The sequence below is a fragment of the Onychomys torridus genome, chromosome 11 (assembly GCF_903995425.1).
Source record: "Onychomys torridus chromosome 11, mOncTor1.1, whole genome shotgun sequence".
Lineage (NCBI taxonomy): Eukaryota > Metazoa > Chordata > Mammalia > Rodentia > Cricetidae > Onychomys > Onychomys torridus.
In genome coordinates, this window is record NC_050453.1 from 28,812,260 (window position 1) to 28,836,235 (window position 23,976).

The following is a 23,976-nucleotide window of genomic DNA, read 5'->3' on the forward strand; positions in this document are numbered from 1 at the left end:
GTCATGTTACCATGTTATCTCCCACAGATGGATGACTGGATGGCAGCATTAGAAGACATACAGAACATCTGAGGAAGGCTTGGGCTACGGTTGGTGCCTGGGTTAATTCCGCTTATAATTCTTTTCTTGTAAAAAATAATCCAACACAGACAAAATTCCTTTCTTTTCCTTCTGCAGATAAAAAAATATTGTTTTGGGTTTTGACCCGTTTGTTTCCATGCTGGGGATGAGACCCAGGGCCCCACGTATGCTGGACAAGCACTCTATCCAGCAAGCGGCACCCCACCCCAGCCCATGCGTATCTATTTTGGAGGATACAGAATGAATATTCGGAGTCTACTTAGGTGGAAAATGAAAACAGGAAATAGTTTTCACTTGTTTGTTCTGGGTAACTATGACTTTATCATGTAAAACGTTTAGAGAGTTTTACAGAACTTCTGTCCTATGCAGGATCAGCCGTACAAGCAGACATGAATAGGAAGTTCATCCCCTTCTACATCTGAAGGGTCCACACAGGTGCTCTGCATCTGGGGCACACCCTCTGCCTAGGCGTCCCCACTCCAGGCCCCTCTGCACAGGCTCAAGGCAGGTGGGGGAGGGAGGGCACCCTCCAGGGACAGTGGCCACCAGGAATAAAGCGCCTGGACTTCTGTACCTCTGATGCCAATGGGCAATCTGCACCTGGCCTATGCTGCCCATCTATGGGCACCATTGAAGAAAAAACACTGGGAATAGATGGAAAAAATCCTTGATTATAATGAATGGCATTTTTCTATGAAAATGGCTTCCAAATACACGTTTTAAGTCCAGCAACCTCATCTTTCCAAGAGATGAAGTCTAGGACCACCAACATTCTGTAAACAGGCGAGGAAACAGTCAACCAGCAGGGGGCAGAGTCAGCCCCGGGAAGTTGCAGACAAGGTCAAGCCCTTTGAGTGTGCAGGAGCGGCTCTTCGCTGGTGTCAACAAGTTCTGTGTCACCTGGAGACGGACAGAGAGACGAACAATTAATTATCTTATCAGCTGGATGGGTCAGTCTTTGAAGTTTATTTGTTTCCAGGAAAGACGAGAGAAACTGAGGGCCTAAAAGTTTAATATTGTAAGAGGTGCCGGACAGGGACCAAGAATAATCTTTTAGCAACGGTACAGGGTCCAGCCAGAGGTGACCTTGTCTGCTCTCCATGTATGATTCTGACATCTCAAGAAATGCCACAGGGTGCCAGCAGACCTGCTGCTGTCACGACCTCGTTTAAAAAGAATTTCTGAAGGTTTAAGATGTAAAACAATCAGGAACAGGGCTGGGGATGTAGCTCGGCTGAGATGATGGTGTTTGCCTAGCATTCACAAAACTTTGAGTTGGATAACCTCAGCAAGGTGGCTCACACCTGTAATCCCAGAACTCTGGAGGTGGAGGCAGGAGGATGGGGAGTTCAAGGTTATCCTTGGCTACATAGAGAGTTCTAGACCAGTCTGGGATATATAAGACTCTCAAAGGAAGGAGGGAGCAGAAACCTTTACAAAACAAAAGGGTCCTGAACATTAGAACAAGAGAGAAGTGGCTGGCCAATACCTAGGTACTGGGCCACGCTGGGAGGTGACCTTGTCTGTCATCCTGTCCCAACTGGAGTTAACACCCAACTAGGAAATCTCTGCCTCTGTCCTGGTAGGAGACATCTGAGTAAGCCAGTGATCAAGTGAAGCCTGGTCCAGCCCTCCTGAGAATGGGCTGCCTCCAGGATGTCGGTAAACACATCATGAAGTCCTTTAAACCTTCCCTCAACATGCAAATTAGCAGCCCAGCAACCCAACGAGGCAAGCTATTTAGTCAGCCCTGACTTCCGGGTCCCTGTGTAGACACTTTCTCGGGATACCAGTGTCACAACCATCAGTTGCATGCAGAAGGGTCTGTGCTACTTAGAGAAACGACATCTGAGGAGGATCTGGGCAAGCCCCGCAAGGTGGCCCCAACAGAGAGAAACTCCAGAATGCCGTGAGGAGCCCATTAGTGGCCCCTGAGGATGTGCAGACCCCAGTCCTCACAGAGAGAACTGTACACTCCCTGACTGTAAGACAGCGGAGTGTGGAGCTAAGAGGAGGTCTTGCTCACTCTGAAGTAGCGATCAGAGGCACCTGCAGACAGGGCGGCTTTTAGACGACTTCTTTCCGCAGCGCGGCAGGGGATGCCTGGCCCTCGTCTCCCATCCTTCCCTCAGGACCAGACCAAAGGTTCTGTCTTATCTCTGAACTGCAGAAAAAGCACTTACCCGTCTCCATAACAGAGCGGGAGCCTCTATTTTACTGACTCAGAGCAGAGACTTATGGGAAAACATAATTTTATTTTGTTATTAAAGTAAGCGCTGCCCAGGGCATGTTATTTACACAGAGATAACTGCACTTCGGAGATTGTGATGTCCCGGGAAGGTAAACTCTAACCTCAAAGAGCAGCCCATCATTCTTGCTGTCACTCTCCTTGATAATGTGCTGCCTGGTAATAATCTCGCAATTGCTACCTCCACAGTCCTATAACGGAGGATGCTTGGCCAGCCCAGAGGAGGGTCAGAGGCCCCGTGCCTTTTCTCTGCACACAGGGCAGTAAAATCAATGCTAGGACCGGGGATTCTTTACTCAGACGATTTGAAAATCTTTGTTTCAGTCAGCTGCCAATCAGCAGCTGCTTCCCCAACACCTGCTGCGGCCGGCCCAGCACCACCCTCAGCTCTGCTCAGAATACAGACACAAGGAAACAAAATAACCTTGAGCCTTGCTGTTGAAATTTACAACTGAGTGGGGGTTGCGTAGTTTCACATGGGCTGTTCTCTAACAGAATTGAGACAGAGAATACATAAACGCTAAGAATTTCAGCTCCAGAACTGGGCATTGTCTGGTCCCCGGAGAAATCTCTTTTCCCATGGTCGGGCATTTAGACAAAAGCCCCCATTCTCTCAGGGGCTTGAAGAAAGCTCCTAGTTGAAAAAAGGGTGTCATTCTCCTTATCTCCTGTAAGAGGAACCTGTGGCTGTTCCATTAACTTATGACTGTGGTACCTAAGAACCTGACAAAGTAATGCTAGCCTCTAAGCTCCCTTAGTGCCTGCTCACCAGCCGCACCCCAGCTCACAAGCCCCACCCTTCCCCCCCCCCATTCTCATTTAACCCTAGAAATCTTCCCCCTGCTGCTTCCCCTTGCTTTCCCGGGAGACAGCCTTGGCAGTTTGGAATAAACTTTTCCCTTTTCACCCACGGCTATTTTGGTTTCTTTCCTGCACCCGGTCTCATTCAGGCACGACATATAAATCTATCCTAGTATGCTCACCCATGTCCCCACAGGGCCGTCAGTCTTTACAAACAGGAAAAAAACTAAAAATAAACCTGGAGGGGCAGCCCTAGCAACACGGTTAGGAGCCCCGAGGGCGACGGAGCCAGGTCACCGCGATTAAACCCCAGCACTGCCCCCTCCTGCTGAGAGGCACTAAGAAGCCTGACGTTTCTCAGGCAGGCGCTCCATTTCACAGCCTAGGAATCACTGCTTGCTGCACAGGGCTGTGGTGAGAAATTAAGCTAACCACGTGAAGCCATCGGCATAGCCCCGACCTGCAAAACACATTCCACAGACTCCAGCTGCTAGTCTTAATATACCATTGTCACCTGGCTTGCGGATGTTGCACACACCAACACTCCGATTGTCACTTAGGAAACACTGGGTCCCCTGAACCTTGACCTCACCCCAGGTCAGATCATCTCCTTCCTGCCCCAGGCCATCTTTGGAGCCTGCTTCTCTGCTCTCAGACAAGATGGTCTGGGAATCAAACCTCGGGCTGCTGAGCTATGTCTCCAGCCTTTGGTAACTTTATTTTGCAATGCTGAGATCCACACCCAAGCCCCAGGACCCAATTGCTGACCTTACACCCCCAGTGCCTTCTCCTCTCTCTCCAGTGATGCTGACAGGGAAGGGTCACTTGCCCAGACTCAGTATGAAAGAGCACAGTCCAGAGGAGCAGCTCTGATTCCTAGAAACAGTCACCCCACGTCACTCATGCGCTCTGTCTATAGTCCGACAGGCACAGCCTTAACGCTGGGTCTCGGCCTGGAAGCCCAGACCCCAGGGAGAGCTCATGGGGACTTGCGACTTGAGCGGAACTTCCCCCATTTTCACTGAGCTCTAAGTGAAATCTGTTATCCTCCCACGATGATGACAGATGACAAATCATAGAGGAGAGCTGTATCGGTGACCATCTCCAACAGCAAGAGAGAACCCAAAGCTCCCTTCCAACTGTGCTATAGTTATGGTTGTGGTAAATGTCACATAGTCCCCAGTCTTCACTGCTTTGAGAGTTACAGGCTCATTACAGGATCCCTTGTTTGCTCATTTTGGTTTGAAACACAGTTTCAAGTAACCCAGGCTGGCTTCAACCTCACTACATAGCTGAGGCTGGCCCTGAATTCCTAATCCTCTCTCCTCTGCCTCCCAAGTGCTGGCATTAAAGGCACGTGCAGTTATGCCTGGCTTCTTTTGTAATTCTATGTGTTTTATTATTTTGAGGGGGGGGTGTCTATCTACATCATATGAGACATTCAAGCCCCTTGCCTCGGGAGGCTGGGAAGGGCGGAAAGGCTGAAAAGGTAGAGGATGTGTAGTCACTTACTGCACTGTGACATTAAAATATTCCTCAGGAGTCACGACTTTTGGTCCACCGAAGTAGTCCAAGACCCAGATATTGGTTATATTCAACTTAGCAAAGAACCAGTTATGGCTGGAAGGCCAAGTTTTCATCTCAGGGTGTCGCAGGAATAGTGAATTCTTGGCATAGTCCGCTTCTTTCTCGTCCACCTGAAGGACAAACAGGAGAAAAACAGTCCCAGTCTAGCACTTTCGATTCTCTTTCCTAAGAAAGTGTGGTTCTCACACCACACACCCTGCGGGGAACTTACTCAGTTGCAAATCCCCATCTTAAGAAAACAGATAACACAGATTTTAAACTTGTAACAACACATGCATCAAAATAGAAAGGACTGTAAGGATGAAGGTTCGCTGCTCAACAGTAATGTCACACAGGTGTGAGAGTACCGTCACACTCACCCAGGATCATCTCATGTTGAAAGCACATGTGTGAAGGGCGAACATGTGGAGAAGTAACACAATGGAACCCAAGAGCATTCGTCACTCCTGTCCGTCAAAGGCTCCACCCACAGAGAACGTCCAGAGCAGAAGTCATGACGGCCAGGCTCAGCGACAAGATCGGTGTACATGACACCTGCCCACTGGTATTCGGTGGGTCGTTGGTTTCACTGTTTTTGTTTGTTTTTAGAGATAGAGTCTCACTATGAAACCCTGGCTGTCCTGGAACTCACTATGTAGACGAGGCTGGCCTTGAACTCACAGAGGACCATCTGTTTCTGCCTCCTGGGTGCTGGGATTAAAGGCGTGTGCCGCCACACTCAGCACTGTTGATTTTATTTAACCTTTTCTCTACAGCACTCATCCCAAACCATCCAAACATACTTCCAGTTAGTAACAGACACTCCTCTCGTCAGTATCAAACATGGCGGCATGGAGCCCATGTGAAACTAGAGGGCAATAGTTCTGGATGAGCAGATGTTTCTTAGCAAGACTGTTTTTATACAGGAGCCTTCTGGATGCACATGTGTGGCTCCAGGACATAGGACCCTTGCCCTTAAGAGCCCTACTGAACACCTACATGACAGCCCCTGGTCAGAGGTGTTAGTTCCTGGAATCACTGTATGTGTTAGAACATATTCTTACCATGCACCTACTAACAAACCAATTGCATGTTATTCTCCAAAGACCCTTTCCTTGTGTTTAACACCATGATGTTCTTTCAAGCCATCTCTTTTCATGGAAGTCACTGCTTACCTTCATCACAGTTCCCGACAGCATTATATGGACACATAAGGGACTCTGTGGGTCAAATCCATGTTTCCTACAGAAGACAGTCTGTGCCAAAGACAGTGTCAGCGTAGCCTGTGGATTTTCCTGCAGAGAGAACAAGAAAATCCTTCAGTGTGAAATACGGTTTCTGGAAAGGTATAATAGGAGCTGCCAACATACTATCCCTCAATGTATCACACTTCCATGAAACAGTGAATTGCAGTCCACCTTGAACTAGGGGGAAACCATCCATGGGTTTCTACAAAGTGTGTGTGGAGATATAACATGGTTTAAATTAACAAACTATAGGGAATGTTTAGCATAGCTGTTCTTATCTGTTCCATAATTATCAGAATTATAAATACAGTATCCACCAAACCAGAGCTGGTGACAGCCCTCAATGAAATATCTGCAGGGTCAAACTCTAATTTAACAGAACAGTGCATAAAAACACCACAGTTGCTCAAACAGCCTAATTACATAATTTAAACAAGAAAGTAGCTGAATCACGCTGCATGGTTATCTCGAGGCCGCAGAAGTTGTCATGTGATCTCCACAAGGGAGAGTTGCTTATTACTCTCCCAGCTTCTGTAACAAGAGAAGTCTTAACTCAGATCCAAAGCACACAGGCTGAAGGATTCCTAAGTCACTTCTCTCCAGAACCCAGCATCGTTCCAGATTACTGCAATTTCACAACTGCATTCACCCCAAATGTTTTTGTGGTGCAATTCACTATTTCACAATGGCCTATCAAAACCACTGAGTCTCAGAGACCCTCAGGAGAGAGGAGAAAGGAAAGGGCTCAGAAGCTAAAAGCATACCTTGCTCTTCCACGGGGCCCAAGTTCAGTTCCCAGCACCCACACCAAGGGACTCACAACCACTTGTGAGGAACTTCAGCTCCAAGGGATCCCATGTCTGACCTATGAGGGCACCCACACGTGCACATAATTAAAAAGAAAGTCAATCTTGCTGGACATGGTGGTGCACACCTTTAATTCCATCTAAAATATTTGCTGTCTTCAAGCTGTTAGACGAGGAGAGGAACTTCCTCTCCCCTCCCCCCAGCCTCTCCCCGCCAAAAAGCAAGAGAGCTCAGGGAAGGTTTCTCCCTGTGAATTTCAGATCTGGTTGAAAAGTCAGACATCAAAATCAGGATGGGAGTAGGGAAGGTGGATTAAGCCAAGGAAGGGAAAGCCAGGGGATGAGGGGCCAGGGAGAAGGACAGTGTGGCTCAAACCCAAGCTCGGGTGTCTAGAATGGATTTTGCACGCCATTCTCAAGCAGTGCTTTCCAAATCCCCTAGAGGTTTGTTAAAATGATGGTTCCTGGCACCAATCTGTACCCAAGGTTTTCTTTATTTTACTCTGTGTGTGTGTGTGTGTGTGTGTGTGTGTGTGTGTGTGTGTGTGTGTTTCCATGTATGTAGGCAGATGTATTATGTGTGGGAGTCAGATGTTGACTTTGGGTATCTTCTTTGGTCAATCTCTGCTTTATTTACTAAGGCAGGGAGGGTTTTTTGCCCAACCCGGAACTCATTACCTGGTCCCAAGGACTCCCTGTCTCCACTAGCCAAGCAGTGGGATGACAGGCAGTCCAGATGGTTTTCTATGTGGGTGCTCGGGATCTGAACCCTTGACATTTGCATGTCAAGTTCTTTTCCTGATGGGCCACTACCCCAGCTCCCACACCCAGGATGAGAAACACTTGGGAGGATTCTTAAGCAGTAGCAGGAAGTGTTCACTAAGCCCCCTGTGAGGAGGGCGGTGAGTTTTTTGTTACTGTAAGTCTGGTGGGCAGACAGATAACTTAAAAGTTGTTCGAGCACTCTCTAGCAGGAAGTGATGAGGACTTGGCCTCAGCCCTGGGGTGAATGAAGAGGAAGGAACAGAGATGGAAACAAAGGAAGCAGAAGAGAAACAGAGGGATTTGGAGAGGCAGTGAGAATTCTAACTTGTTATTGAGAAAATAACAATTCCACAAACCAGGACACTGATAGTCAAGGAGTTTCCAGGAAGAAGAGGGAAATGGGACTCTTATCTGACGGATATTAAGTGAAGACAATACAAGACCAGAGAAATACAAGACTGGTGAGGTCCGACAGGAACACAAATGTGGAAGTCAATCCTCAGCAGAAGGAAAACCATGACTGTGCATACAATATACAGTGTCTGAAGAACAAAGCGGTAAGACATTGTCTTGTTTTTAATGGGTCAAAGGGGAAAAGAATAGCCTGGTCATATCACAAGAGAGAAGTGGCCAAGAAGGAAGGAAAGACAAAGGATTTTGTTTTGTTTGAGATAGGACCTTATATAGTCCAGTCAGGCTCACCAGTCAACAGAGAGTAACTTCGAACTGCTAACCCTTCTGCCTGCCAGCTCCCAAATACTGAGACTATAGGCCTGCACCACCGAGCCTGCTTTATGTAACACTGAGACACAGCTCAGAGCTTCCTGCATCCTAGGCAAGCACTCCCTACCAATTTTATTTTTGACTCGCTGGCTCTACCGCCCAACTTGGGACTATATTATCAGCCAGCAGCAACAAATTCTTCCTATAAACATGTATCACACAAAAACACTACATGCTGAAAAACTAGGCAAAAGGAACATCCCAATGGGAAGTAGACTCAAACCTCACAACTTGTCTCTCAGGGCTGTCTGGCACTTTCCATGGGAGAAGTGGTCTCAACCCGAGTCTTGCTCTTCTAATCTCCGGAAGGCACAAAGAGACTTGGTGGTTGGAATCAAGAGGAAAAGCAGAGCAGAAACAACTTCGGCTGGTTAATCAACTGTGTCAGCATCCAGCAGACCAATCTTGACACTTTCACACCTTTTCAGTACCATCCCAGGGACCTGAAACCCTAGGTAGGTTCCACGCATCTGCCTCTTTTCTACTTATGCACCATCTCAGTGGAGTCCCTACCCAATGGTCATCAGCCCAGCTGGTCACAGGTGAGCCCCCATGCCTCTAAATCTCAGTGTCCTCCTTTCTGCAGTGAGGATGGCGCCACAATTCCTGATACACCTCACAAATATAAATAAGATCACGTGTAACGGAGATGCTCAATCTGTCCCCTTCCTGTTCGCACCATCGGTGAGGGTTTGAGGGAGTAGAGGGCATTGTTTTAGAATGAAGAGACTTCATAGAATGAAGTAGTGAGCACACTTGGAAAACCCTTCTCAAGCGACCTGCCGGTCAGTTGAGTGCCACTGCTGGACCAGAGGGAGCATGGGAACAGCTGATGCCTAAGAGAGTGTAGTGGGCTGGGGAGAAGGAAATGGTGAACTGGGGTGAATAGATCTGGACTGGAGGAGGAAGAGGCTTCTATTCTTTTTGTTTAGCCTCACCCCCACCCCCAGTGCTGCTAGATCTTCTAATTCTTTTTCTCACCAAGAGTTGGGCACTTGGGCTGGAGAGATACTCAGAGGTTAAGAGCTCTTCCAGAGGTTCTGAGTTCAATTCCCAGCAACCACGTGGTGGCTCACAACCATCTGTAATGAGATCTGGTGCTCTCTTCTGTATACATAATAAAAAATAAATCTTAAAAAAAAAAGTTGGGCACTTAAAAATTTTAGACAAATTAATTTAAATGAATTAGACAAAAATTTAAACAAATTCTATATATTTGTTATTTATCGTGTGTGTGTGTGTGTGTGTGTGTGTGTGTGTGTGTGTGTGTGTGTGTGTGTATCTTGTGTCGGTGTGAGGAGAGTGCAGGTATACCACAGTTGTATGTATTAATGAGTGTATGGTGTGGCCAGAGGTCAGCTTTGGATGTCACTCCTCAGAAACTGGAGCCATCCAACTTTTTTTTTGAGACTTGAGACAAGGTCTCTCTCGATGGGGCCTGAAGCTCACTGACTCAGCAAGGCTGGCTGGACGGAGAGCTGTGTGCATGCCCTCACACCTCACCTTTTACATGGATAATGAAGACCTAACACAGGTCTCATGCATTCATGGCATGTGCTTTTCCCCAGCCCCTGCAATAAAAATTGCAGTTTTAAAAGACAATAACTAACTAAGGCTGGACAGATGGCTCAGCGCTTAAGAACACTGGCTGTTCTTCCAGAGGTTCTGAGCTCAATCCCCAGCAACCACATGGTGGCTCACAGCCATCTATAATGGGATCTGATGTGCCCTCTTCTAGCACACAGGTATACATGCAGAGTACTCACACATGAAATATAAATATGTAAACTTATTTTTAAAAGGCAGTAACTAATGTAAGTTTGTTTAGAACAGAACTCTATGTAGGCTGACGGAAACTGGTCTCTGGGTTCATAGGTCCCAGGCTGTGGCTTTTGCTTTGAAGACAGGTGGATCTAAGGTGAACTAGGGTCGGCCCCCTGGCTTTGCTTATTACTTAACCTCAGGTCATCAACTGTGAAGTGGGAATAGTCAAACCTGTTCCTAAGAGTTATTCCCAGAGACAATAAGTGGAAATGAACGGAACGGAACGGAAAAGCTCTCGGCACATGACACCGCAAGTGCTGGATTAAAACCTCTCTCTCTCATCTCACTTTTACCAGTACACTGTGCCTCCCAGCTTTGCCACAAAGACCGTCCACCAAGTCAGGCTCTATTCTAGACACCCGTGTGGCTCTTCCCTCCCAGGAGGTATCACACCAGAGTTGTTAAGCTTAACCCTGATCCAGAGAGTAGGCAAAGGGCACAGAGGAACCAGCCCTTTAAAGAGTCCTGCTGTCTACTGAGGCCACTCTGCTTATGCAGTCCAAAGAACACTGTCAATCATGTGTAGTAGCTCCCCACTGTTGATAGGAAAGTTCTGGATAGGTAGAAGAGATTAACTCTGAACTCACATAAACCAAATGCTAAACTATCCAACCATCTATATGCTTTGCAAAGCCTTTAAATGACAAGCGCCCAGTTCATGCAGAGTCAGTCCCTTAAGCTGACTAGTGACGATTTGAAGGGTGTGAAGTCCTTCAGGTACAGGCAAAGAATTTACTCCAAGCGAATAGAACAGTAGCAGGGGCGAGCAGGAACTTCCTGGTAGTTGCCCAACATCTGGGATGCTATAGTCTCCGCCTAGCCAGAGCCGGCCAGAAGGGACAGTCATCTGAACTGGGTTTTATCTCTAAGACCCACGCTCCCCGTGACGAACTGGACTTCAGAGGCTCGCTCCCTGGTCTACCTGTGGCTGCCAGCCCCGCAGTGCCCAGCCTGGGGAGCCGCGCCGCGCTCTTGCTCACCTGCAAGTCGCTCACTAGTTGCTGCATCGGACTCAGGTACATGTAGGGCACGCCGGTGCCTGCGCCCGGGGGACCGTCACTGAAGGAGATGACATCCGCGAAGGACCTGCCGCTCACCTCCTTCAGCGTGGAGATAGTGGCCAGCGAGCCCCAGTCCGAGACGTGCGTCACGAAGCGGGCCACGCGCGCCGCGTCAGCGCGAGGTGGCAGCGGAGGCAGTCTCCGGTCCACGTCCCAGTCCCCGTGGTCCAGGCCCCCGCGGCCCCGGGCCGGCGACACCAGTAGTGCCACCAGCGCGGGCGCCAGAAGGGCGGCGAGCAGGGAGCGCACAGGCCCAAGAGCACTGCCAGCCATGGCGGCGTCCGCAGACTCCCTGCTCCCCGACCTAACCCGGCCTGGTAACTGGAGCCCGCCAGGGCCCCGCCCCTCAGAGGGGGCCAATCAGAGAGGAGCAGGCCGGAGGGGGCGTGGCCCCTGTGCAGCCCGATCTACAGTTGCAAACTATCAGCTCCGGACTGTGCTCAGCTCTTTAGAGACAGCGGATTTGCACTCAAGATATGCTCATTATTATTATTATTATTATTATTTTTAATTTTAGCAGACGAATAAGCGAGGTTTAGAAGAAATTAGGGAACTTGCCTAAATCACGCTGCTAGGCTGCTAGGCAAAGGTTGACTTCTTCATGGGCGCAGGCACCACCTTTTCCAAGGTCTTTGCGTATGCGTGCCTGGCATATGAGAGAACGCAAGTTTTCTATGTATGCTCTTACTCTTTTCTGTTTACCAACTGGTTTTTTATTGTTGTTTTTTGTTTTTGTTTTTGTTTCCAAGACAGGGTTTCTCTGTGTAGCCCTGGCTGTCCTGGAACTCGCTCTGTAGACTGGACTGGCCTCAACTCCCCGAGATCAGCTTGTCTATGCCGACTCTGCCCGAGTGCTGGCATTAAAGGCGTGCGCCCCACCCCCGACGCCCCCTCAGCTTGTTTACTCACTGTTAGCAAGCAAACTTCCTTGTAGTAAAAGGCAGAAGTACCGAACTGGAGGGACTTACAAACTACTGACCCAGGAGTGCCCTTAGATAAAGCCACTGAGACTATTGATTATCGGTATCCCACTCAAGACTTTGACCCTGCCAGTTTGAGACCTGTTAAGTCATCTAGATGGGTTAAATTCGTGGTTTCGTGCATTCACTGCCCTGGCAGGTGCTCCAAGCCGTTCTGATCTCCATTCCACTACCCTGGGGAGTTAGAAAACGTGTGCATACAATTCTGGCCCATAGTTTTCATCATTTTAAACTTTGGTCACGGTTAAAAGACAGAATCTTTAAGCCCCATCCCATAACCTGAAGCAGGCCACGCCTCTCCACAGCTTTCTCTAGGACAAGGTTAGGAAGCAGTCTGTGGAAAAGACAGCCCTTGACAGCCCTTCCTTTTCACGGAGCCCACACTGAACTAAATCACAGGATGCGAAACTTCCGTCACCTCTAGAAGGTTATAAAAATCCTACTTTCCCTTTATTCCAGGGATTGGTGTGACACTCCTAAGGAACACCGCAGGAGAAATGTTTTGAGGTCTGCCTCCCTGCCCCGTCCCTCTGTCCACCTCTCTGCTTAGCTCTCTCTCATTCACATTCTTAATGAAACTCTTCTCTGGGATTTAAAGGGAAGCCTTTCCTCCCACCCAGGCTCTATAGAGTTTGGAGCTCCATAAATGATGTCGCTGCTGCCCCTCCCACCTCCAGGCCCTGGATTCCTACTAAACTCCATCGAAAGGAATTGTGTCTGCTTCCTTTGCGGACAGACTGGTGCTGTTCATCTTTTATGACAGTCACATCTTTTCAAATTGTCATCTTTTGGACCTGGCCTTGGGGGTGTGAAGGGCTCTAATAGGCCGGAGCATGGCAAACATGCCCTTCCCTCCTCCCTCCTAAACCATAGATTACATTCCGAAAGCTGGCCACCAAGGGCCATTCCCTTACAGACTGTCCTCCTCCTGCGGCTGACCACCAAGGTCCAGCTATCAAAATATTGAAGTCCAGCAATCAAAAGCTCCCTTTGGCTGCCCTAATTAACATGCCCAATCAAAACAAACCAATTCATGCTAACATGGGGTTTCCCCTTCCCCTTTATAAACTGCTACTTGCCCATGGACTTTGTCTCCTCTCTATGCAGAGGCAGACCCTTGTATTCCCCCCCACCACCAAATACCCCTTCCCCTCACTGCCTTGATCCTCCCTTCCCCTCCTCCCTCATCCTTTCTCTCCTGTCTTTGTTTCTTACTCCCTGCCCTTTGTCCCTCTGGGGCAAATAAATCTCCTTTGTGCTGAGAACTTGGTCTTGCTGTGTCCTGTGCCAGCTCTGGCCCTTGCAGAGTTGTAAGGATAATAATCCGGTGATACCTAACCTTCCCAGACCTCATTACTTAACCTGTTTCCTTCAAAGCTGTGAACTAGTCATGTGAGCAAGTGTGGGCAGCAGGTATGTGAGCCAAAGTCCCGCCTCCACCTTCCTCTGAAGCCTCACCCCCCTACAGTGCGCCAAGTTCTGAGGTTATTCAGGAAAATGTGACCCTGCACTCTGAACAAAAGTCTGCAGTTCCCTCTGGTAACCAATCTGTGTCACACTGATTTCCATATTTAGCTAAGAACAGTGTCAACAAGGTTCTGTCCAAATTGATTTGCTTTTCAACCAGAGTTTAGAAGAACTTCATGTTTAGAAGACTTTCAAGGAAGGAAAGTCAGTCACTCACATAAAACAAAAACAACAAAAAAAAAAAAAACACCATAAATAGTTTGAGTGCTTGTCTATTAGAAATGGCTCATTCTCGATGTGTTAAGAGGTTCACACAGCCAAATTGGAGTTCCAACCTCAAGTCTAACACTAGCAGGTCAAGTGTCCGTGGCTCTTGACAATAGTAAAAGTAATTGAAAATCAAACTCATCATGAATCTGAAGCCTTACTGGTAGTACTTATCTACCAATAAGTGTTGCATCAAGACTTCCCTGTAGTTTTGACTTGAATTGCACAGCATGCTCACTTTATGCCCAGTCCATGAGCCATCATAGCACGAAACACCCCCAAACACGGCCTGAAACACCCCAAACACGGCCTGAAACACCCCCAAACACGGCCTGAAACACCCCCAAACATGGCCTGAAACACCCCCAAACATAGCCTGAAACACCCCCAAACACGGCCTGAAACACCCCCAAACACGGCCTGAAACACCCCCAAACATGGCCTGAAACACCCCCAAACACAGCCTGAAACACCCTGGCTCAGGCTGCAGACTGCTGCATGATAAAATTGCAGTGTTTTTACTGGATGTGAAAAGTTGTTTCCTCTCAAAGGAACAGAGTGTTTGACTGCAGAAAGGTAAGTTTTCTCTCCATAGTTCCTTATCATGTTACTATCAAATTAATATAACTTTGGATTGCTTTATGTCATAATGTTTGACTTGAAAAAAACTGCTCTTTGAGTTACGTGCATATCATTTAAAAATTGTTCAGTTATTGAGGACTATGGGGGTCCAGGCCCTCAATAATCCCCTCCCAAGGTCCGGGAAGAATCTACAACCAGCTGGTAATTAATCTTTAATGAAAAGAAATGAATCACTGGGCGGTGGTGGCGCACGCCTTTAATCCCAGCACCCAGGAGGCAAAGACAGGCGGATCTCTGTAAGTTAGAGGGCAGCCTGGGCTACAGAGTGAGTTCCAGGACAGGCACCAAAACTACACAGAGAAACCCTGTCTCAAAAAAAAAAAAGAAAAAAAAGAAAAGAAAGAAAGAAAGAAAAAGAAATGAATCTATGTACACGAAACTCCTTAGTCCATACACTTTATTATTCTGCGTCAGTTCTCTCTCTACACAGCTTCTATTCTGCTCTCATGTCTAGCTCCTTTCTTGCTTGATTTCCCCTTTCATTAATCTGTTGTTTCCTCTAGGTTCTATCTTAATTCCTTCATCTAGTTCTGCCCCGTCTAGGTTCTCATCCATCTAGTTCTTTCCCATATCAGCTCCTCTCCCATCTCCTTCTCTCTCATCTTGTTCTTCCCCATCTGGCTCTTCCTCATCTTCCATCTCGTTCCTCTAGTTCTCTCTTCTAGCCTTTCAATCTAGTTCTTCCCTGTCTCAGTTTGTTCCTCTCAAGTTCTTACCCATCTAGTTCTTCCATTCTCTTTTCTCTTCTCTGCCTCCTTATTCTCTCAGTTCTCTCTGAGTCTCTCAGGAATCCAGTTATAAACCCAAGCAATCGCAATCCTCTGGCCAAGCAAGGTCACCAGGCTTGAATTCTACAGGGTCATAAAGGCAGGTAAGAATTTCCCTCGAGCAGTGACCGCAAGGCTTTCTTTTACAATCCACAATGGGAGTGGTAAAAGAGGAGGTCACCTGAGTGCTAATGACCGGTTAGTATATGAAAAAGGATCTATGTGCTCAGTCTACATTCTGAGAAGTGGTTAGGTAAGGAGTTAGAGGTCTATAAAGGTAGTAAGGCTGTAAGACAGGAGGGTCTGAACTAAATTGTGTAAATCTATTACTTAAGGTCCACATAGGTGGTGTCTCCTTGTGGAATTTACCTTAAATCAGGAGACTTATTATGTAGTGGTCTGGACTGTTATTTCTGTTAGTCTTTGTAAGTGGCTAAGGGAGATATCTGATTCAGTGCTGAAAGGGGAGAAACGGATGGGCTGGGGGGAAGGAAGCCTGTCCTGAGGCTGTTCTCCAAATACCTGGAATGTGTATGTCCAGAGAGTGGTCAGTCCACACTGTTAGCCCTTCTTAGGGAAAAATCAATTGGGAAAACTGTGAAGGCACACATGATTTTCATTACAGAATACAGCTGATATATAACAAGCCAAATAACACCCAAAGATCCTGGAATTTGGCTTCCTCTGAAGGAATTCCTTGATCCTTTCAGGTAGTGACTTTGCCATAACCAGCTGAGTTCTTATAATATTTTCCTGCGGCCTGGCCTGTAGCATTCAGTGAACTTGGACTTGGGATTAGGATGAAATTCCTAACAGTTTCTGAAATGACTGAAACATACTTCTGCCACTGTGTAGGACAATGTATGTGGAAAGGTATTCAACTATAAAGTCAAAATGTTGATCAGCTCTGAAAAATGCCCAACATGCTGTACCTGCAGTAGCAAATATTCACCCAAAATATATTTTCTTGATACAGGACTAGCCTCAAACTCACTATGTATCAGAGGATGGCCTTGAACTTCTGATCCTCTCACCTCTGTTTCCCTGGTACTGTGCTGGGTCCTTGAATGGCAAGGTGTGATCACACACACTGATACTTTATCATTTATTGGCAGTAAAATTTTTATTTGTATATCTATTGAGTATAAATACTTTGTATAGACCTGAGGTCATGTAAAAATTTCTCAGGTGAAAAGGGACTGTGAGTAGAAGAAGTTTAAGAAGCCCTGCCTTGGGCCAGGCATGGTGGCAAATGTCTATAATCCTACCACTTGGGAAGCAGAGGCAAGTGGTTCTCTGTGAGTTCACAGCCAGCCAGGGCTACATAGCAAGATACTGTCCAAACATAATAAATAAATGAAAGCCCCCCATTACATCACTCTTTCTGAGAGGATTTCCCCTAGTTACCCTTCACGAGACAAGACTTTATTTCTTAACTATCGCCACACCCTGTACTAACTGCATTTATTTAGTTAGTGACTTCTTCATTGTCTGTTGATAGAATGAGAGCTTCTGGAAGGCAGGAATGCTGTCTATCTTGTCCACCTCCACATCCCCCAAGCAGAGTAGGCACTCCATAAATATTTGTCAAATGACTGTCTGAGTTCATGAATGACAGCTGGTGAAATTCTTTGCACATGGATGTATAAAATCAGCAATGAGTTGTGAGTGTAACAGCTTCATAACAGGTGAGTGCTTTAGCTCTTAATTAGCAAGTCCTCCTTGTTGGGATGTTAGGGAAACTCCCAGCCAACAGTCGTTAAACAATCATTTCAGATTATTCTCCTTCTCCTTCTTCTCCTTCTCCTCCTTCTCCTCCTCCTCCTCCTCCTCCTCCTCCTCCTCCTCCTCCTCCTCCTCCTTCTCCTTCTTCTCCTCCTCCTCCTCCTCCTCCTCCTTCTCCTTCTCCTCCTCCTCCTCCTCCTCCTCCTCCTTCTTCTCCTTCTCCTCCTCCTCCTCCTCCTCCTCCTCCTCCTCCTTCTTCTTCTTCTTCTTCTTTCTTCTCAGTGTTACTATTTGAGCAATGTGGATCTCCATCCCCCAATGGCCCACCATGAAACAGTTATCTTCCCTTCATGACTGGGCTTCATCCTGATGAAAAACCCGCCCTGCAAACTCTCTCTTTCTTAGGGTATTTGCACTGTGTATTTGTCTGTGTTAGCACCAAGTGTGGTTCCTTCCAGATCAAGAGCAGTGTCTCCGTCACCTTTGTGTCCCAGCACACCGTGCTAGCATCTAGCGCTCATTGTGTGTTGTTGACAAAATCATCTGCATCCAAGTAGTATTATCAAGGTATGAGGGTTCTCAGCCTTCAAACGCTCAGGACTTAGTTCTGGAAGAGCAGACATGCTCTGTTTTGTGATGTACATGCTTCAAATCACAGTGGTGGAAATAGAGATCTGCCATTTAAGCATGACCTTAGGTTGGATGACACTGAGCCCCAGTTTCATGGTTATCAAAAAGGAACCAAGTAAAGCAGATGATCCAGAGGGTGGGTGACCTGCACCTCAGAACAGAACCTGGAGACCACATATGACAGGGAGCACAGAGTAGTACATGCATGCCCTGTACTCAGGGAAGAAAGCACCAATGGATAATCTAAAGCCTAAGTCTGCCCACACATCTGTTCTGGACCCCCCCCACCGAGAGTGCTTTCCTCTACATAAACTCAGTCAGAGTCAGAAACTCTGCTCCCCAACCCACATTCCTCATGCAAGCCCCGCCCCAGGGTTCCAGGCTTGGCCTAGTTTTTCTTACAAGTTAGGCATGGTAGCTCATACCCATAATCCCAGCATTAAGACAGGTGGACTGCTATGAGTGTGGGACCATCCGAGGCTACATAGTGAGTTCCAGCCTGGAGCACACAATGGATCCCAGTCCTCCTCTAAAAAGAGGTATGGTCTTCACTGGAAGAGACAAAACTAAAACTGTTTTGTCTTTTTTTTTTTTTTTTTTTTGTAATGTGTATAGGTATTTTGCCTGCATGTATGTCTGTACACCACATGTGTGCCTGGTGCCTTTGGAGGCTGGAAGAGGACATCAGATCCCATATGACTGGAGTTATAGAAGGTATAAGCCTCCATGTGGGTGTTGGGAATGGAACCTCAGTCTTCTGGAACTCATTTCATAGTAACTAGGACGAGGGCAGCTGGGAGGATTAAAGGGGAAAAAATGTATCAAAACTCTTCATTTGCCTGCCTGGTGCTGAATTACGCTATGTATGCATTTGTGCATTAAATTTGTGTAAGGGCCAAGGCTATAGGTCAGTGGTAGAACATTTCCCTAGCAGATGTGATGCTCTGGGTTCCATTCCTGTGACTACAAGAAGAAAGAGAAAGAAAGAAAGAAAGAAAGAAAGAAAGAAAGAAAGAAAGAAAACAAGAAACCACCAAGGAAAATGAGAACGCACAGAGTGCCAACCACACAGGAACTAAGAAATCAAATATTAGCTGACACTGTCTCTATCCTTGGGGGGAAATTCTAATTAATTCACAAATAAGCACACAGACAATGTGCAATGCGATCGTTTAGTGCAATGTGAAAAAAAAATGTAGAGAACAAGGAAGTTCCCTTGAGGGAAGGCTTCACCTAAGAGTTAATTTATTACCTCTACTCTGTACTGCCCATGCTGCTCCCTCCGAGTCCTGGCATCTCCTTGAGACTCTGCCCTTCTTCCCAGTGTTCTCTCTGCCTTGAAAATCCTGCCTAGTTATTGGCCATTCAGCTTCTTATTAACCAATTGGAGTGACATATATTCAGTGTACAGAAAGATTATTCCACAACACTTGCCAAATGATCACATGTACAGGACTTAAATCAGCTATGCTAACTCAGTGTTATAAGAAACAAATGATGAGTGTGATTACAAGTTCAGAAGTCAAAAGGACACTATAAATGGCATCAATTAAGGTGTAGGAACTATTGTAGGAACAAACTGTTGCTATTTGGATTCTAAAGACACAGGTACAGAGTTTGGACGCAGAGTACTCAGAGAAAAGAGTGGAAGCAAGATAGGGGAGAAAGAAGCTAACCCATCCTGTGGAGGCCAACAGCCCTTCCCCAAGAAGACTTCTAAGATGTGTACGACCCATGAGAAGGCATTAAACAAGATGACTGTTCTCAAGTCACAAATTAACCTCTCCTCAAAGACTGCTAAAGTTAAGAAGCTAAGAGTCTATGAGACTGTGGAACTATAAGAGCTTACATAGTCTGCTAGGAGACCATGAGCAGGTTAACTGCAGGATCTACTGAACATGGGAACCAGAAATTCTCAGTCTACACTCAGCTGAAATCCTTACGAATTGGCCAAGAGATATGTACAAGAAAGCCCAAAACAGCATTATATGTGTAACATTTCCCAAACATAAATCAACAGTAGAATAGACAATTATACTGTACTATACTCATGTGGTGAAATATTGTCATGAGTGGGCTATGTCAGAAACTGTGCCTTTCCAGCATCTATAATAAGAAATCCATGGAGTCTGTTTAAAGGGCAAGGAATTTATTAGGAGATAAAAACTCACTACAGCATGAGAAATTTATCGTAGGGTCCTGGAAAGCTGAGCTATGGTCCACACTGTTCTTCTGCCTGGTCTGTCTCAGCATCCAAAACCACAAGGGAGAGAGAGAAAGAGAGATGCCTACATGCATTCCAAGTTTTAAGGGTCCACAAGGCCATGTACTTCAAAGTCATAGGCAGGTGGAGCAGTTACCTGCTACATCTCTAGGGGCGATGCTTCAAGGTCATAGAACAGCTACTCACTACAAGTATCCAAGTGTGCTGAGTCATAATAAATTATTGCACGGTATATTGGTTTGGTTGGCAGCAGTTTGCCAAGTTGTCCTGATTTTCTTGGCTAAAGCAAACATAGGTTCTCATATTTCGACCCCAATAATGTTAATTCTCAGGTCACACATTGCATGTTAAAATGTTCTCTATTTCTGTCTGTCAGCCTGTCCGTCCATCTCTGCCTCTGCCTCTCTCTCTCTCTCTCTCTCTCTCTCTCTCTCTCTCTCTCTCTCTGTCTGTGTGTGTGTGTGTGTGTGTGTGTGTGTGTGTGTGTGTGTGTTACAGATGGGCTACAAAGGATTAAAGGGTCACCACAGTAGAGTTTGAAGAGTTCCAAAGAGACCTGAGAGGCAGAATAGGAAGCTGATAGAGAAGCACAAGGAGCCAGGGAGGGGGTGTCCCATAATTAACTGTTGGAGGTCTGCTACAGACTCTGCTGCAGAGTGCAACCCCAGGGCCAGACAAACTACAGAAGCCAAGGTGCAGGACCCTGGAGGCCACTAAGATGAAGAATAGGACTGGGTCTAGGTGGGTGAATGGCTAACAGGTCTGGATGGATGAGCAGATGGATGGCCATTTGAGAAGGTTGCTTCAGCAGTGGGGGCTGAGCTGAATTTGAGACAGTTGAGAGCTCTCTGCCTATGGATCCCTTAACATAGCAGGTGGTCACATGACAGGTTGGTGGCAGGGGTGTGCATGTGGGGGTAGGGGTAGGGTTAGGGTTAGGATTAGGATCACAGGGCCATGTACTTCAAAGTCATAGGCAGGTGTACATGGCACTTGTGATCCAGTGCAGTGTTAAGTGTCCTTCTCTTTAGGGGCTCAGTTGAAGCCCCCTTTCTCTGTCTCATGCGTGTGATAAATTTCCTTATATGATAAAAAATTCAGATTTATTTTATATCTTTGCATATTTTGCCTGAATGTGTGTGTGCACCATGTGTGTGCAGTGCTCACAGAGTCCAGAAGAGGGAGTCAGATTCTCTGTAACTGGAGTTTCAGATGACTGTGACTGTCCATGTGGCTTTGAGGAACTGAACCCAGGTCCTCTAGAAGAGCAATCAGTGCTTTTAGCTACTGAGCTATCTCTCCCGCCCCTTAGATGGTTTTCATATATGATGTGTTCATATGATCCCAATCTACTTTGGTAAATTTACAGGATAGCATTCTTTTAACTTTTTGGTTGTAGGTCTAGCCTTTAATGGCTGAACCACTTCTGCAGCCCAACCCTTTTTATGTTTAAGAATAAGTCATTTATCACTCTGTAGTGTATAGATGGTATTGTCTATGTGCCTGCCCACTCTGGTGCACAGTTATCCTGCTTCTCTGCTGGCATTCAAAATGGAGGCCAGTGCTCCGCCTGCCAGGAGACAGTCCCTTCTGAAAACCATGCTTTCCCACATTGTGAAGCAACCTAGAGCAGGGTACAGTCTGACCTGGACAAATATTACAGCAATGAATGTGGCAATGTGGATGAATCACAGGACACTAAGAACATGTCATCCAACTTGACCTTTATGAAATTCAGAAGTAGACCGGTCATTCGCAGAGGACAAGTATGAAAACAGCAGCCTCTTTGGAGTGGTCCTGGCAGGGAGAAGCTCCTCCGTTCATAATGCTAATTTTTTTGAAGTGGAGAATGCTCGCCCAGATGTGCCCTGGTGAACAACCCCAGAGCCTACCGTGATCTGCACTCTTCCCTGTGTGTACGCTTGTGTTTCTCCTTAAGAAATTGCCCTCAAATGTAATGAACTCAGCCATCCCATGTTATGTCACCCTTCTGTGGTCAGGAATCCAGATGTGGGTTACTTCGGAGTTCCAGCTCAGCATCTTTCATCGCCCCCAAAAGGCTTCTCTGGTTCTGCTGGAATCTCCTTGCAACTCTTTATAATCTCAGAACGACATCCCATCGCTCGTGGAGAGAGAGTTAACACAGGGCATGACCCCAAGGGGAAAACACTACTCTGGAGTCCGGAGAAGAAGCTACATGACACAAGAAGCCTGCAACTTCTTTGTATTCTTTAGGCCAGCTGCCTGCCATCCTTGGCCTTAAGTCTCGAAGCAGAGCATGATGGGAAGGGGAAGAAGAGGATCAAAATCCCTCAGTCACAGAAACAGAAAGTGCACAGTGGCAAGCATGCTTGGCAATAGCAGAATCTGAGTTCCTCTCTAAACCTGGTGTGGAACTTGGGGCTCACGACATGTGCCGTGGTAAGTTTAATTATGTGCTAAAAGCAAACAAACAAAATGTTTTTATCATATGTCGGCCATTCATCTTCAGTTAGTCAATAAGAACCAAACTAAGCTGGGTGGTGGTATCACACACCTTTGGTCTCAGCATTCGGGAGGCAGAAGCAGGTGGATCTCTGTGAGTTCCAGGCCAGCCTGGTCTACAGAGTGAGTTCCAGGACAGGCAGGGCTACACAGAGAAACCCTGTCTCCAACCCCCCACCCCACCCCAAATAGTGGAAAACAGTAAAAGGAGATTTATTCCAAGCAACCCAGGAACTCCCCCAAGTCCATCTTCAGGGTCCTGAAGTGAGATGAAATTTAAATGGAGGACTAAGGATGTGCCCATCTAAGCAGCCCTGGCCGAGGTGTGGCCCTGCCCACCATAGTCCTATCCTTATCTGGGCTTTATCTCACCCTGTAGGGTAGTCTAACAAGTTGTTAGAACCTTATGAAGCATGAGATTCTTGGGGAAATTCCCATTTCTTCGGGGGTCCACTGTTTCAATAATCTGACACTCAGATTGAGAGACACGCTTGTCTCTTTAGAAGATCTTCATTTCTTCCAGGCCTGTTATAAAAACTGGTGCTAAGCATTCCTCAGTTGGGAATGCTCTTTCTATCCCAGAGTTCCTCACCGATGTGAGCACTGGTGGCTTTCTAGAAGAGAAGAAATGAAAAATAAAGGAGCCGTTGGCCTGTTGAGGCATTCTGCAGCATGTTTACACCTTGTGTCATGCCTTCATTAATAAAACTAATGTTTGCTAAATATTTGTACATCTGCACGTTAGAAAAAGCCACACCTCTAAACCAGGTGTGTTAGTTTTGATAATCACAAGTTTTCACACCCGCAGGTCGTTGAATTTTGAAGACTGTGATTCAGGAACCCTTGCTGGGTTCTAGAACACTGTGTATAACTAACCTTTGCCTTATAAATTCGATTAGGAAGTTGTCAAGGCAGGTTTAAGTTCTTGAGCCAGGATTGTCTCGAGCTTTTCAAGCTTGCTCCGTTATCCTGCGTATTTATAATTGTGTTCTTTGACACCTCACCCCCACACCCCCGACTCCACCCCACCCCCCACCCATACACATATTCGCTTTTCCCGTCCCCAGCCATTAGTTTCCTTTAGATAAGTCTGCGCTTTCTGCTCCACTTCTGGGTAAGTAAAATGTCTCTCAAATACACTCTTGCCCAGCTTTGCAGTGTGCCCAGTTTTCTTTCCTAATTGGCCCCGCACGTACCAGGTTGCTAAGCTTCGCTACCCTGAGCTGTCCAGCCAAGGATGCGCGCGCAGCAGGGTTAGTCCAACCTCTATAAGGTTCGACGCTCTACTACTGCGCTTCTGGGTCTGCTGGCTGTGGCCTCAGCCCTCGGTCTTCCCCGGCCTCTCAGGGGCGTGGGGAGAGAAAGAGAAGGGTCTGGAGTGGGTGGGAGGAAGCTGTGTGAAAGCTCTGGCCAGCCCCACCTGCACTGGCTGCCTTGGCACAGGACCAGTCGCCGGGAGAGAAAACATTAGTAGGGGTAGAGCGCGCTGTGGCTACCCATTACTGGGACTATCTTTCCCCTCTGCTCCTCCTATACAAATAGCTAAACTAAGTAGCCACATCGCTGCCAGAGCGGGATCAGAGCACTGCCTTTCCTAATTCGAAAGAC

General features: G+C 46.9%; 1 protein-coding gene across 2 annotated transcripts; it reads right to left on the bottom strand.

Annotated features, from left to right (window-relative positions):
- Positions 1-375: 375 nt before the first annotated feature.
- On the bottom strand, positions 376-11,514 carry Creg1 (cellular repressor of E1A stimulated genes 1). Of its 2 annotated transcripts, XM_036203003.1 has the most exons (4): positions 11,102-11,514; positions 5,872-5,991; positions 4,643-4,827; positions 376-981 (listed from the first exon to the last, which is right to left on the bottom strand). In XM_036203003.1, the coding sequence occupies exons 1-4, from the start codon at positions 11,453-11,455 to the stop codon at positions 978-980; spliced, it is 663 nt and encodes a 220-aa protein (XP_036058896.1). In that variant the 5' UTR covers positions 11,456-11,514; the 3' UTR covers positions 376-977. The 2 variants fall into 2 exon arrangements, with proteins under 2 accessions (XP_036058896.1, XP_036058897.1); XM_036203004.1 differs by lacking the exon at positions 376-981 and having other exon boundaries at positions 4,639-4,827.
- Between the last annotated feature and the right edge of the window lie 12,462 nt (positions 11,515-23,976).

Bases quoted from the DNA above. Each gene is read 5' to 3' on its own strand.
- Creg1 (XM_036203003.1), bottom strand. From the start codon at position 11,455: ATGGCTGGCAGTGCTCTTGGGCCTGTGCGCTCCCTGCTCGCCGCCCTT. The intron at 5,992-11,101 runs GTGAGCAAGAGC...TTCTCTCTGCAG, and splicing joins AACTAGTGAGCGACTTGCAG to GAAAATCCACAGGCTACGCT. The intron at 4,828-5,871 runs GTAAGCAGTGAC...TTTGTCCTTCAG, and splicing joins TGTCGGGAACTGTGATGAAG to GTGGACGAGAAAGAAGCGGA.